This window comes from Gorilla gorilla, chromosome 21, assembly GCF_029281585.2.
Source record: "Gorilla gorilla gorilla isolate KB3781 chromosome 21, NHGRI_mGorGor1-v2.1_pri, whole genome shotgun sequence".
Classification (NCBI taxonomy): domain Eukaryota; kingdom Metazoa; phylum Chordata; class Mammalia; order Primates; family Hominidae; genus Gorilla; species Gorilla gorilla.
Window position 1 is genome coordinate 45,455,285 of NC_073245.2, and position 15,537 is coordinate 45,470,821.

General features: G+C 50.5%; 1 protein-coding gene across 1 annotated transcript; it reads left to right on the top strand.

The window, feature by feature from the left end:
- Positions 1-9,813: 9,813 nt before the first annotated feature.
- BPIFA1 (BPI fold containing family A member 1) lies at positions 9,814-14,966 on the top strand. Its single transcript, XM_004062001.5, has 7 exons — positions 9,814-9,988; positions 10,171-10,330; positions 11,905-12,012; positions 12,335-12,487; positions 13,571-13,655; positions 14,242-14,305; positions 14,673-14,966. The coding sequence occupies exons 1-7, from the start codon at positions 9,829-9,831 to the stop codon at positions 14,711-14,713; spliced, it is 771 nt and encodes a 256-aa protein (XP_004062049.1). The 5' UTR covers positions 9,814-9,828; the 3' UTR covers positions 14,714-14,966.
- The last annotated feature ends 571 nt before the right edge of the window (positions 14,967-15,537 follow it).

Here is a 15,537-nt window from a genome sequence, read left to right on the forward strand (position 1 = left end):
TGGTGGCAGGTGCCTGTAATTCCAGCTACTCAGGAAGCTGAGGCAGGAGAATTGCTTGAACCCAGGAGGCAGAGGTTCAGTGAGCCAAGTTCATTCCACTGCACTCCAGTCTGGGCAACAGAGTGAGACTCCATCTCAAAAAAAAAAAAAATGTCAATTAATCCATTGTTAATGATTTGACTCTTGACTATTCAGTTATTAAATATGGATTCCCACTCTCCTCCAACCAAGAGTTGAAAAAGCAACCTGAGAAATCAAGGGAAAATAACACACACATATTAATCACAGTAGCACATATTAAGCACTTGTTATATACAGAGATTCTTGGTGCTCAGAGCTTACATCCAGCATCTTATCAATGCCTCCCAGCAACCCCACCAGATACAAAATTTCAGCTCACTTTATGCATGAGAAGCCTGAGGCTCAGAGAAATAAAGTCACTTGTCTAAGGTCACACAGTAAGGAAATGGCCACAATGACTGCACTCAGGCAGCCAGCTCTAGAGCCCACACTCTAAACCACTGTGAATCCTCCCTCCCGGTCTTCCCTTCCTTCCTTCCAACACCCCTCACCCCACCACACACACACACATGCACACACGCAAGCGGGGGCTGATGAAATATGTGTTCAGTGGGACTGACAAGCTCAAATAAGGAAATGTCAACAGCTCAGAGATGAGAATAGGGCAGGAGAATCTCGCTTCTCTGTCTTTCAATTCAAGCTCCCTAATCCGAAATGCTTCATCAGGGATTTGCAACCCTAAACGCTAGTGTTCTCCTTGCCAGCTGTGAGCTTGTGGGGTTCTTCCTGCTCATGATTCAAAGAGCAAACACAGGAGGGCCAGGCCTGGTCCCCAACAAGGCTACCTGGTTCACTGGTGAAGGCAGCTTTTGTCTGCCTTCCTCCTGACTCTTCCTGGGCTGGCGCAGGGCTTCCTGTAGGGACCTCCTTGGGTTTCTGACATTCTGTTTTCATTTTAAGGTTCATGGAGCATGGACTCATTACATTTCCTCCCAGAAGGGCTTGTTGGACAATGGACCTCTATTAGGATACTGGGGTTCACACTGGGGGACGGTTTAAGGCCCAAATGCAGCCCCAAATATTCAGAACCTTAGTCCTGGCTCTGCCCCTCTGAGCTTTATAACTTCCATGCCCTCCCACTACTGGGCACTGACTCTGTGCCAGGTATTGGGCTGGGAGCTACATGTGTTTCCCCAAATTGTAGCCCTCCTGCAGCCCTAGGAGGTGGATGTCCTTAGCTCCATGACATAAGCAAGGACACTGAGGCTCAAAGAGGGAGTGCAACAAAGCATTTCTAGAGATCTGTCATACCACATCGTGCCTACAGTTAACAATGCTGTATTGTACACTTAAAACTCTGTTAAGGCCAGGCGCGGTGGCTCATGCCTGTAATCCCAACACTTTGGGAGGCTGAGGTGGGCGGATCACCTGAGGTCAGGAGTTTGAGACCAGTCTGATCAACCTGGTGAAACCCCATCTCTACCAAAAATATTAATACAAAAATTAGCTGGGTGTGGTGGCACACACCTATAATCCCAGCTACTCGGGAGGCTGAGGCATGAGGAATCACTTGAGCCTGAGAGGCAGAAGTTACAGTGAGCCGAGATCATGCCACTGCACTCCCGCTTGGGAGACAGAGCAAGACTAAGAAAGAAGGAAGGAAGGAAGAAAGGAAGGAAGGAAGGAAAGAAAGAAAGAAAGAGAAAAGAAAGAAAGAAACTGTTAAAAAAAAAAAACAACTCTGTGGATCTCATGTTAAGTGTTCTTACTACAATAAAATATTTTTAAGGCCATACACGGTGGCTTACACCTGTAATCCCAGCACTTTGGGCGGCCAAGACAGGTAGACCACTTGGGCCCAGGAGTTCAGGCCAGCCTAGGCAACATGGCAAAACCCTGTGTCTGCAAAAAACATGAAAATTAGCCAGGTGTAGTGGTGCACACCTGTAGTCCCAGCTACCCAGAAGGCTGAAGGGAGAGGATCACCTGAGCTCGGGAGGTCGAGGCTGCAGTGAACTGTGATGGCGCCACTACAGTTCAGCCTAGGTGACAGAACGAAACTGTCTCAAAAGAAAAAAAAGAAAGGGGGTTGGCAGGGGAAGCGCTCCACCAACGGGAGGACTCCAGGGAAGATGGGCAGGTGCTTTCTGAACTGAAAACTGTGATGCAAACTTGCACTTGAAGTAAGAGCACTGAAGCCCCAGATGACAGTCTGACTTCACCTCTTCCCAGCTGAGATGACCCTGGGCAGGTCACAGCCCTCCTTGAGCCTCAGTTTCCCCACAGGCTTGTTACAGGTGGCATAAAGCTCTAGTGTCTCACAAAAGGTTGTTTATCATTAGTAGTAGTATTTTTTTTTTTTTTGCACTTTAAAAGCAAGTGCAAAGATTAATCTCAAAAGCAAGGGGAGCTTGCCTCAAGCAAACCCTACTTGAGAATATATATTTTTTTCATCTAAGTTGGGGTTCCTGGCTCTCTGGGAATTCTCTGGAGCTTCCAAGGCCATCTGAAGACCCTCTGTAACTCAGTCCCCACGCTGACTTTTCTCCTGGGGAGGAGATCCTGCATCCCATTCTCACATTCTGGAGAACAGACCTTGCATAGGTCAGAGCCCTTTGAAAAATCAAACCAATTCTGCCCTTTAGAAATGGATCTTTTTGCCCTCTCCCTCTCCCTCTCCCTCTCCCTCTCCCTCTCCCCACGGTCTCCCTCTCCCTCTCTTTCCACGGTCTCCCTCTGATGCCGAGCCGAAGCTGGACGGTACTGCTGCCATCTCAGCTCACTGCAACCTCCCTGCCTGATTCTCCTGCCTCAGCCTGCCCAGTGCCTGCGATTGCAGGCGCGCGCCGCCACGCCTGACTGGTTTTCGTATTTTTTTGGTGGAGACGGGGTTTTGCTGTGTCGGCCGGGCTGGTCTCCAGCTCCTAACCGCGAGTGATCTGCCAGCCTCGGCCTCCCGAGGTGCCGGGATTGCAGACGGAGTCACGTTAACTCAGTGCTCAATGGCACCCATGCTGGAGTGCAGTGGCGTGATCTCGGCTCGCTACAACCACCTCCCAGCCGCCTGCCTTGGCCCCCCAAAGTGCCGAGATTGCAGCCTCTGCCCGGCCGCCACCCCGTCTGGGAAGTGAGGAGCGTCTCCGCCTGGCCGCCCATCGTCTGGGATGTGAGGAGCCCCTCTGCCTGGCTGCCCAGTCTGGAAAGTGAGGAGCGTCTCTGCCCGGCCGCCATCCCATCTAGGAAAGGAGGAGCGCCTCTTCCCGGCCGCCATCACATCTGGGAAGTGAGGAGCGTCTCTGCCCGGCCGCCCATCGTCTGAGATGAGGGGAGCACCTCTGCCCTGCCGCCCCGTCCGGGATGTGAGGAGCGTCTCTGCCCGGCCGCCCCGTCTGAGAAGTGAGGAGATCCTCTGCCCGGCAGCTGCCCCGTCTGAGAAGTGAGGAGCGTCTCTGCCCGGCAGCCACCTCATCCGGGAGGGAGGTGGGGGGGTCAGCCCCCCGCCCGGCCAGCCGCCCCGTCTGGGAGGGAGGTGGTGGGGTTAGCCCCCCGCCTGGCCAGCCGCCCCGTCCGGGAGGTGAGGGGCGCCTCTGCCCAGCCGCCCCAACTGGGAAGTGAGGAGCCCCTCTGCCCGGCCAGCCACCCCGTCCAGGAGGGAGGTGGGGGGGTTAGCCCCCCGCCCGGCCAGCCGTCCCGTCCGGGAGGTGAGGGGCGCCTCTGCCCGGCTGCCCCTACTGGGAAGTGAGGAGCCCCTCTGCCCGGCCACCACCCCGTCTGGGAGGTGTACCCAACAGCTCATTGAGAACGGGCCATGATGACAATGGCGGTTTTGTGGAATAGAAAGGGGGGAAAGGTGGGGAAAAGATTGAGAAATCAGATGGTTGCCGTGTCTGTGTAGAAAGAGGTAGACATGGGAGACTTTTCATCTTGTTCTGTACTAAGAAAAATTCTTCTGCCTTGGGATCCTGTTGATCTGTGACCTTACCCCCAACCCTGTGCTCTCTGAAACATGTGCTGTATCCACTCAGGGTTGAATGGATTAAGGGCGGTGCAAGATGTGCTTTGTTAAACAGATGCTTGAAGGCAGCATGCTCGTTAAGAGTCATCACCACTCCCTAATCTCAAGTACCCAGGGACACAAACACTGCGGAAGGCCGCAGGGTCCTCTGCCTAGGAAAACCAGAGAACTTTGTTCACTTGTTTATCTGCTGACCTTCCCTCCACTGTTGTCCTGTGACCCTGCCAAGTCCCCCTCTGCGAGAAACACCCAAGAATGAGCAATTAAAAAAAAAAAAAAAAAAAGAAATGGATCTTTTTTTTTTTTCTTTTTTTTTTGAGACAGAGTCTCACTCTGTCACCCAGACTGGAATGCAGCGGCACGATCTTGGCTCACTGCAACCTCCGCCTCCCAGGCTCAAGCAGTTCTCCTGCCTCAGACTCCCAGGTAGCTGGGTTTACAGGTGTGCGCCACTAACACCCAGCTAATTTTTGTATTTTTAGTAGAGATGGGATTTCGCCATGTTGGCCAGGCTGGTCTTGAACTCCCGACCTCAAATGATCCACCCGCCTGGGCCTGGGCCTCCCAAAGTGCTGAGATTACAGATGTGAGCCACCACACCCGGCCAGAAATGGATCTCTTGATTGACAAAACAACCTGAGCAAAGGCTCCCAAACACAATTGCAACCTGAGAAGCAGGAAGGAAAGGCACCACCTACAGTTTCTGAGAAACACATGGAGAGGGTATTGACATCACCAGAGTGGGGAAAACCTCTTGAAATGTTCGTGGTGTGTCCTTCCACTTGTTTCCTGGTGCCCTGAGACCTTTCCCCTGTTCAGGGCAGGGAGCATGCAGTCCCTGTGGCCACAAGGAAGGGCAGTTTCAACAGAAGCAGAAACAAGGCTCTTGACTTTCAAGAGCCTGGGTTTTTGATAAAGTGGTAGTGACAGAGAACAAACAGGTGGTTGCCAGCAGATGGGGGCAGGGTGTGACTGTAAAGGGACCCATGAGAGTGCCTTTGCGGGGATGGAACTGTTCTTTACCCTGATTATGATGGTGGCTGCCTATACATGTGGTAAGACTCAAAGGACCATACCACTAAAAGAAGTCAATTTTACTGTAAGTTTTTTTGTTTTTATAGTCTTGGCTTTTGACTTGTTAAACTCAGGGCATAGGAGAGTCTGAGAACAGCATACACACAATGAAGTTGAAGCAAGTCTTCCTGCCCACAAAACTAGAAAATGCCCTATGTTGGGTTGGTGAAGTGTGAGGGTCCAGGAGAACTGGAAGGAGCATAGTTCTGGTGAGTTCTGATAGTGCCTCCGTCCCTTGCTGCTCCCAGGCAGACCTGAGCATGGGATGAAGGGAACAGAATCCCAGGCACATGTATGGGATCCAGGGACAGAGGGCGTCTGTGTCCACACTCCCTCCCAGAGCCAGAAGAGGGCATGAGACCCCAGGGAGAGAAGGGTAACGGGAGGGTCTAGGTGGATCCAGGCAGGTGGGCTTGGGCAGCCCCTCACAGTCCTGTATCAGGCCCAAGGAACTGGCGAACAGCAGAACAATTCTGTGTCTTACAAAGGAGTTGAAAGTAAATGCTAAATCCAAAGGGACCTTTCACCAGGAGGGAAGTACATTGTCTCTGCAATCTAGGGGCAGATGGCACATGGCTGTCTCCTATATTGCCAGCCAAAAACAGGGACAGGCAGCCTCCTTGGTACAAACAAAGCCCCTAGCACAGACATGAAACCCCAGGGGGAAATGGGGACATTTCTGTTCCTGAGCAAAATGGCATTTGAAATGGTAAAGTATAGATAAATCAGAAAGATGTGTGGACGCCAGAGTTTATGAACTGTGATTCACACCAGCTTCCCAGACATCATCTCCCCATAGCCCTGTGAGGCAGATTTTATGCTCCCCATTTTACAGGTGAGGAAACTGAATGAAGTTCAGGGAACTGGACTGACTTGCCCAGGGTCGTAGGATTTGAACCAGGGCTGTTTGAGCCCAAATTCACCCACTTTCTGCTGCAATACAGACACAGCCTCCCGGCCTCAAACCAGAGGGTGTAAGCTTTCATTAACTGGCTGCACAAACTCTACTAATTCCTTGCCTTATCTGCCTCAGTTTCCCCACAAGGATAGTAGCAACCTGACCCAACCCGCAAGAGTTATACGATGGGACCACTGTGAGGATGATTGCCATGTACAAGATGTGGGCAGAGTCCAGCAAGTACCTTGAATGGATAATTAAGTTCAAAGCCACGGCCCCAAATCCTTGGAGGCACCACCCAGACTCTGGAGAGCAGTGGAGCAGGCCAGTGAAGGCCTAGTGTGAGGGAGGTAGTGTGGTCCACTGATTAGCAGGGACTCAGACAGACACGGAGGGTGGCAGGGTCAATTGACTCCAACACTCACTCGCTGTGTGTCCCCAGGAAGCAGTCACCCTTTCTGATCCTCAGCCTCCTCATCCAATGTATGAGAGACAACAATACCAACCACTCCTGAAGAAGATGAGGTTCAAATATGGAGAGCACCTGGCATGCAGTCAGTGCTTAATAAAAGCACATTTCTTCCTTCTCTCTCCACTTTTGCTTATAAGGTGTTAGGTTTTGCAGGGTAAGAGCTGCGCTCACTGGTCCAGGACCTTGGCCTTCCTGTGTCTTCATTTTTTCATCTGCTGAACAGACTCCAAGGGCCCCAGTGGTGGGGATAAATAAATGCCTGATTACTCCATTTAGGGAAAGGTAGAAGAAAGGGTAGGATAGAGACCAGGATGCCAAAGGATCCCTCAGGCCTCGGAACCTGGAAAGACTTTTCCAGGACATAAAAGAGAAGCGGCCGGGCACTGTGGCTCACGCCTGTAATCCCAGCACTTTGGGAGGCTGAGGTAGGTGGATCACCTGAGGTCAGGAGTTCGAGGCCAGCCTGACCAACATGGTGAAACCCCATCTCTACTAAAAATACGAAAACTTTGCCAGGCATGGTGGCGCTCGCCTGTAGTCCCAGCTACTCAGGAGGCTGAGGCAGGAGAATCACTTGAACCCGGGAGGTGGAGGTTGTCATGAGCCGAGATCACACCACTGCACTCTAGCCTGGGCGACAGAGTAAGACTGTCTCAAAAAATAAAATAAAATAAAAATTAAGTGAAAATTTAAAAAATAAAAAGGGAAGCATGAAAGCGTAAAGTTCACAGGTGGGGAAATCAAAATGGCCAGCAAGTGTGGGGAGGCACCTTCATCTCTCAGCGCAGTGATTCAGGGAGAGGACCCGAATGTGGATGTCTCACCCCAGGCAAGCAGTGCATCTCTGGACAGCTCGCCTCACACTCAGCCTCAGTTTCCCCCTTATAGAATAGGAGTACAGGGTTGTGAGGATTTTGTGAGATGCTGCCTGTGAACACCATGGCAGGCCAGGCATACAGCAGGAGCTCGGCCAGTGTCTGCTGTTGGTGTTGTTTTTGTTGTTTTCATTCTCCAGTCAGTTGCATTCTAACTGCTGCATCCTCTCTGGGTCTTTCAGCACTTGTCCCCACTGGATCTCAGTTTCCTCCTCTATAAAAGAGGAGGAGTCACCTCTCCCTCTCAGGGTTCTTGTGAGGACAGAGAGCTCCTGACGTGCAATAGGGGCTCTGAAAACAGGGGACCCTTGCCCTGGAATGGAGACACACCCCAGATGTAGGACGCAGTGTGACTCTTTTGACATTTTAGGAGAAAGAATCCTCCAATTGGAGCAAAAAAATTAGAGCAGGAGAGGAAAGGGGCCAAGAGATGAGACTGAGGTCCCTTCCTGGGCTCTGTCTGGCTGCTCCTTTCAATGCTCCAAGCTACCTTGGGAGCGTGGGTCCCCAACCTTGGCTCCGCTCAGGAAACCATAAAGTCTTGAGTAACATCCCATCTCAGGTTTTTCTCTGTTTATCTTGTCGACCAAATAGCTTAACTGTCTCACCTGCTAATGTGATTGGCAATTATTTACTTTGGAGAGCCCTGAAAGACACTGCCAGATTGCAGAATTCTCAATTATCTAGAAACCATCACCCAACACATGCTTCCTCGTCCCCATACTATAAAAGAGGCTGCCTCCTCGGCAGAAGTGAGTGGGGGAGAGAGAGGAGACCAGGACAGCTGCTGAGACCTCTAAGAAGTCCAGGTAAGAGCCATCCATTCTGTGGCCCCTCTGCTACCCTTGACGGCAGGGATCTCAGGCTCCTCCCTGTGGGGCAGGCAGACCGTACTCAAGATCACTCACTGGGGGCTGTGCAAGAGAAACAGACCTGGCCAATGTCAGGGATGTGGGGATGGCCATTTGCTCTGCTGTCCTAAGAGACCAGTAACATTGATATAGAAATGAGCACTATTAATGCCGTAAATGAAAGCCTCTAAGGCATAAGTTTTAGCTTGAGGTTACCAATGTGGATACAGATGATCCAAAAACCTCCTAAAATTCTTCACCCAATTTTATACATTTTGATGCATTTGTCTGAGACTAGGATCTTTAGCTTCCATTGGATTCATAAAGGGTCTGTTGCCCAAAAGAGATTCAGAGGCTGTGGTCAAAGTTACCTCCCTAAGAAGGGCACAACTGGCTCTTTGGACCAAAGACCTTTCATTTCCAGCCTTCCACCACAAGGATGGAGCTTTAGCTGAGTCAGCCAATAGATGGAATTTTGCACAAAGTCGCCAGTTGTCTCCAAATTGTAGGTACTAGTGCTGGCTCTGGACAACTTTGCTGGCTGCCAAATAGACCTGTGAGAGGTCTGCAAGCCAAACCTCAGGGGTTGACCAGAATTCCATCCAGGGCAGCTTGAAGGAGAAGAGAAAGGTGTCAAAACGATAGAATGCATGTTTGTGTGTTGGGTGAGGGGAGGGTTGGGAGACCTGCCTTCAACCACAGCTCTGCCATCAATTTATTGTATGACCTTGGGAAAGTCACTACCCCTCTTTGGTCCCCTGGTTCTTTGCATGCAGTGAAGACTTTGATGGCCCCAGGAATTCCCCAAGACAGGTCTACATGAGATGGTGGCTGTGGCCATGCGACCCCTGTATTGTGTGACTTTCAAGGGTGTCCACCAACCATCATGGCCTGAGCTCAGGCCAAAGGACTGAACAGGGATGATCTAAAACAGTTCAATTCTTCAGCACTTGCATGTTTAACCCTTCTCATTTGCTTTGTCTGAAGAGCAGCAATGATTCAAACCATTGAAGCAAGCCCGATTGGAGAATAAATCTGATGGTTACTTAATTTAACCGAGGGTTCACCTGGCTCTAGCTTCTAATCCTCTGTCCATTGTGTACTTGTGACCTTGGGGAAAGTTACCCACACTCGGTAGTACATGAGTGGGTTTCAAGAAGGGATGGGAGTATATTTGAAACTCCCAACTGCAAACTCACTTGACCTCTGTGAGCCTTGGTTTCTCCTACTGGAAAATCAGACAAGTGAACTGTGGGCAAGATGGAGTGAGGTGAGGCTGGGATTCTTGGCAAGGAGGAAAAAAACGCTCTTCTTTGGAATGTGGTGGAGTGGGGCTGTCTCCTTTTTAGGCCACTGATCAGTGGTCCTCACCTGTATAATGCAGGTAACAGGTGCTCATGTCTTAGGGTTGTGATGAAGATGAAATTATGTAAAGCAGTCAGCCTGTTGCCTGGCAAGGAGAAATTGTTCAGCAGTGTTAGCTATTACTAGTGACCCCCTGGCGTTCTGGGGAGCAAACAACCCCACCCCCCAGGTGTCAGGGGCTGGTGGTGGATAAATTCCTCTCTGATACCCATGCCATGTTGGACTTGTCATTCTGGCCACAGATACTAAGAGCAAAGATGTTTCAAACTGGGGGCCTCATTGTCTTCTACGGGCTGTTAGCCCAGACCGTGGCCCAGTTTGGAGGCCTGCCCGTGCCCCTGGACCAGACCCTGCCCTTGAATGTGAATCCAGCCCTGCCCTTGAGTCCCACAGGTCTTGCAGGAAGCTTGACAAATGGTGAGTATGTGACAACCTCTTTCAGGGGTGTATGTGTGCATGTGCGTGTGTGTGTGTGTGTGTGTGTGTGTGTGTGTGTCCAACCCTGCAAAGCGGGGAGGGACAGGGCTGGATGGGGGAGGGGGCCTGAGGATCTGGAATTGTCAGATCTGACCCCCAGAGACCCTTACACCCATTTCCAGCCCTCAGCAATGGCCTGCTGTCTGGGGGCCTGTTGGGCATTCTGGAAAACCTTCCGCTCCTGGACATCCTGAAGCCTGGAGGAGGTACTTCTGGTGGCCTCCTTGGGGGACTGCTTGGAAAAGTGACGTCAGTGATTCCTGGCCTGAACAACATCATTGAGTGAGTTGTCCTAAAATAGAGCTTTGGTCTCCACCAGGGAACCCCAGGTGAAGATCTGCCAGCCCCAGGCAGTGACCCTGAAGCAGCGAGGGAGCGACCTGAAGATGGAGCCAGGACTCAGTTCTGAGACCCATCTCCAGTCTGGCAGGGACACCAGTCCTCCCCAAACCAGCAATGCCCTCAGTTCTAGGCATGTCCTGAGGCCCCAGCATCATCTGTAATCCTCACCACAACCCTTTGAGGTCGATTTAATAATCTCCAGTTTGCAAATGGGAAAACCAAAGCACAGAGGTGCTTGTGTTCACGCTGCTAGAGTGATGCCAAGTGAGTAAGGCTCTCACTCTACTATCCTAACTCCAAAGCCAAGGCTCTTCCCACTACACTGTGGTCATTTTGTTCTCTGCACCTGTGAAATCCCTTAGAACACAGACGGCCTTTGATGTTAGCGAGAGTGTAACCTGCCCACCTTGATGATATCAATGTGATGAAAAACAGTGTGATGTCCATGGAAAGGTCTAACGTGGAGTTTCCCATGAGACACCCAAGAGCTCGCAAAGCAAAAAGCAAGAATGGAAGTTTGATGCCAGTGAGCTGGGAGAGCCTGGTTCCTGGATAGGACTGGATCAAAGCCATTTCCAAAATCCTACCCACCCAGGGTCTCACTCCCTGACTTGGAGACAGACAGACTTCTTGACTTCGATTTTCAAATGTACTCGTTGGATGACCTGGGACAGGACACCCTGTCTCTCTGTGCTTGGTTTCTCCATCTGCAAAATATAGATTATAGAACCCACAGAGAAAGTGTATTGTGAGGACTGGAAAAGGTGTAAATCACCTGGTGCAGTGGCTGGCTCAGTGAATGGCCTCACCCATCAAATGGCCTCCCTGCTTGATGGGTGCGGTCACAGGGCTGGCTTCTCCTGGAGACAACAGGGTGTGATGATGGATGGATGGTTGGAAAGATAGGACAATGGGAGAATGGTTTCCTTCCACCCTTTCTGCACTCTCCCTGACTTCCTGCTCCTCAATTCCCATGATAAACATTGGTGATTGGCCACCTGACAGGGTGAGTGATTCTTACCCATAAATGTTTGTGCAGATTTACTTCCAGTTGCACCTGCATCATCCATTCATCCACTGACCAATCCATCATCCAGTTATCCATCCTTCTACCTAATCACTTACTCTTCCATCCATGTACCCACATATCCACTACCCACCTTCCCATCAATCCAGTCAACTAATATGAAGTAGCCACTTTCTTTGTAAGGCTCTTAGCTGGCATACAGGATGCAAATATAATCCAGACACAGTTGTTGTCCTGAATACCTCATAGACTGGAGATAAGGAAAGGGCCCTGTGTGTGTGTCAGATCTGTTCCAGGGCAGAGGCTGGAAAAGACCTGGTGTGTGACTCAGAACCCACGTGGCTTAGGCTGCAAGACTCCCCTCCCATCTCCCTATCCTGGGTGGGAAGCTCTACCTCTGGGATGGGTACTGTTAGGTTAAAGATGGTTTCTGGGTTTGGAGCTAGAGGAGCTAATGTTTCCCCCTCCAATATTACTCCCTGGACAGCATAAAGGTCACTGACCCCCAGCTGCTGGAACTTGGCCTTGTGCAGAGCCCTGATGGCCACCGTCTCTACGTCACCATCCCTCTCGGCATAAAGCTCCAAGTGAATACGTGAGTGGGTCCCAAGAGGGGGTGAGAGGATGGCTCACCAAGGGAGATCCTGGTGACCATGGTTAACCATAACGGGGGTATTGGAGTCTAACAGACCTGAGCCTCCAACTTCAGCTCATTTGCTGCTATGCTAAGTGGCCCTGGGTCACTTGGGAAACTCACTTGACCTCTTAAGTCTTTGTTTCTCCTGCTAGAAAATGAGATAAGTACAACTGTGGGCAAGATGGAGTGAGGTGAGGCTAGCATTCTTGGCAAGGAGAAAATAACCCTCTTCCTTGGAATGTGGTGGAGCTAGATACCAGTGGGGCTGTCTCCTTTGCAGGCCCCTGGTCGGTGCAAGTCTGTTGAGGCTGGCTGTGAAGCTGGACATCACTGCAGAAATCTTGGCTGTGAGAGATAAGCAGGAGAGGATCCACCTGGTCCTTGGTGACTGCACCCATTCCCCTGGAAGCCTGCAAATTTCTCTGCTTGATGGGTGAGGCCAGAGGAGCAGCTTATCCTGCCCAGAGATGACAGGGTGTGATGCCGGATGGATGATTGGAAAGCTGGAACAATGAGAGAATAGATGAGTGAGAGGCTGAAAGGGTGGGAAAATGGATGGGAAGGAGGGAGCGTGGAAAGATGGATGGATGGATGGATGGATGGATGGATGGATGGATGGATGGATAAATGGATGGGAAGGAGGGAGCGTGGAAAGATGGATGGATGGATGGATGGATGGATGGATGGATGGATGGATGGATGGATGGATGAATGGATGGTTAGATGGTTGGGTTGATGGAGAGAAGGATGAATAGATAGATGGATGGATGGATAGATAGATAGATAGATAGATAGATAGATAGATAGATAGATAGATAGATAAGTAGTACTTATTCCTTCTTAGACCAAGCTAACCAGTTTTATGCTGGATCTAGCAACAAGAAATTGGAGTTTAAGCCCTGCATATTACAGGAGAATGGGGATAGAGGGCTTCCTGTGTGAACCTGGGTAGTGCTTCTCCAATTTAGTTCTAAGTTTACTTATCTGCAATATGGAACTGCACTGGAGTTATTGATAGAACCTACCAAGATAATAGATGTGAAAGTGCTTTGTCCCAGTAAGGGGTAAAATAGACATGGATCCTAACTAGGTTATTTATTTCAGTTACCTGTCACATGGGGAGACTGTGTCAAACCTATTACGCAAAAGTTTCCCACGTGGTTAACTTTTAATGAACACATACATTGGGCTTCACATGTGTCATCTCATTGGATCATAATGACAACTACATAATAAGTAGTATCCATTCATTTATGGACTCTGCAAAGCCTTATTGGCAACTGCTTTTTCTGAGAACCATGTGTTTATCCTACACATACCTGTGTGTTCACTGCTGTACACAAATGTAACTCCCTTTCCATAAGACCCTTGCTGTTGGCCTGCACGTGGGTGTAGATAGACAAGGCTCGGCTTTAGTGACTGAGTGTTGAGACTGTGGGGTTCACAGTGGCCCCCTCTGGAGACTTCTCCACACCATCTCCAGGTCCCTGCATCACCCATGACTTTTCTCTTTCAGACTTGGCCCCCTCCCCATTCAAGGTCTTCTGGACAGCTACACAGGGATCTTGAATAAAGTCCTGCCTGAGTTGGTTCAGGGCAACGTAAGTAGGCAAGGTGGGGATCCCCTGATCCTCAGGCTTTAGAGCTTCTTGCACTAAAACAAAGCCCTGAGCTAAGTGGGTCCAAGTCCCTCAATTTGATAAGTAACTTCCATTCATCAATCTATTTGTCCATTGATCCATCTGTCCATGTTTCTTCTTTACATCTTTCCAAATGCATTGATGAGTTTCTGCTCTAGGCCAGGCCCTGCCTATCCACACTGAAGCTGAAATGGATTGGCCCTTGTTCTGAGAAATTGGAGAAGTTCCCTGTCCAGCCTTCTATGGCCACAGACAGTCTTCCAACCTATGCTTGGGTGTCTCCTATAACCAGGGCACTCGACTCCACTTAGAATCAGATGTGATGTCACTGGGTGAACACTGGGCTTGTTGTGTGATTTGGGGCCCTTGACAACATCCCTCATGCCTCCAGTTTCTCCTCGGGCATGTGTGACCATTGATCTGTGGGATTGCTTAGAATCACTTTCACACAGAAAAATGACAGGAAATTTCCCCAGAGAACCCCCACTAGGGATTCTGCTGCTCCAGGGTGTCACTCTGCCTAACTCCCCTCTCTGCCCCTGGCCAGGTGTGCCCTCTGGTCAATGAGGTTCTCAGTGGCTTGGACATCACCCTGGTACATGACACTGTCAGTAAGTACCTGCTTTCAAGCCCTCTGTCCCTCTCTGCAGGAGCAGCAACTTCCCCCAAGGAGTTTTTTCCCTGCACACCCTAGGATACTAGGTCCCTCTGGCCTCAACTCTCTCTATTTTGGGCTTCATTTTTCCCCGAATAATCCAGATAATTTTGAGATAGACACCGTGTCTCCTGCCTCAGCCCTGACACTGAGGACAGCTGGGCTGGTTGGTAGAAGGAGGCCTGGCTTCCTCCAAGCATGCTGAACAGAGTCGGATCTCCAGAGGCCTCCATTCCCTGGCCCCCCACCTTGAGGAATGTGGACTCCTTCACGTTGAGGTCATGACTGTCGTCTGTCTTTTCATTGCTTGTTTGTTTGTTTAGACATGCTGATCCACGGACTACAGTTTATCATCAAGGTCTAAGCCTTCCAGGAAGGGGCTGGCCTCTGCTGAGCTGGTAAGTGCCCTTCCCCACACCCCAGGATTTTGGGGGCTGGTTGTTCTTCTCCTGGTAGAAGACAGACGGGAGCTTGGGACAATGACATCCAGAGAAAGAGACAAACATCTACAGAGGTACACACAGGGATGCACAGAGAAATCCACAGAAAAGCTGACAGAGGTGGAAGGATGCAGGCAGCACAGCAACACAGCTACCAAGAGAAACACACACACAAATGCCCAGACACATGGCCACTGATACAGATGCACACACTCTCACACCAGCACACTCACACACATGCACACATCGGTGGACTCACCACACACAGACACACACACTCTCACCCAGCACCCTCACACATACGCACACATCAGTGGACTCACCACACACAAGTACACGTGGATACACAGACACACACTCACTCAAACACATGCTCACAGAGCCCTGACTCCAGGCCTGATGCCTTGCCCAGGGTCTCAGCCTCCTCCTGTCCCTCTGGGGCATGAGTTTGATGATGAGTCAATACCAGTAACACTCACTGACCTTGAGTCTCCATCCTGATTAGGGTCTTCCCCCAACAGAACTATTTCTTGCTGCTCAATCCATTCCCTCTGGCCCAGCTTCCCAGTGCTCACAGATGGCTGGCCCATGTGCTGGAAGATGACACAGTTGCCTTCTCTCCGAGGAACCTGCTCCCTCTCCTTTCCCACCAGGTGTGTGTAACATCCCATGTGCCTCATCTAATAAAATGGCTCTTCTTCTGCATCAGGGGCCTTGTCATCCTTCACCATTACTTGAGGGCTCCTGG

Coding starts and splice junctions, on each gene's coding strand:
- BPIFA1 (XM_004062001.5), top strand. CDS start 9,829: ATGTTTCAAACTGGGGGCCTCATTGTCTTCTACGGGCTGTTAGCCCAG. Junction 12,013..12,334: donor ATAAAGCTCCAAGTGAATAC/GTGAGTGGGTCC, acceptor TCTCCTTTGCAG/GCCCCTGGTCGGTGCAAGTC. Junction 12,488..13,570: donor CAAATTTCTCTGCTTGATGG/GTGAGGCCAGAG, acceptor TTTCTCTTTCAG/ACTTGGCCCCCTCCCCATTC.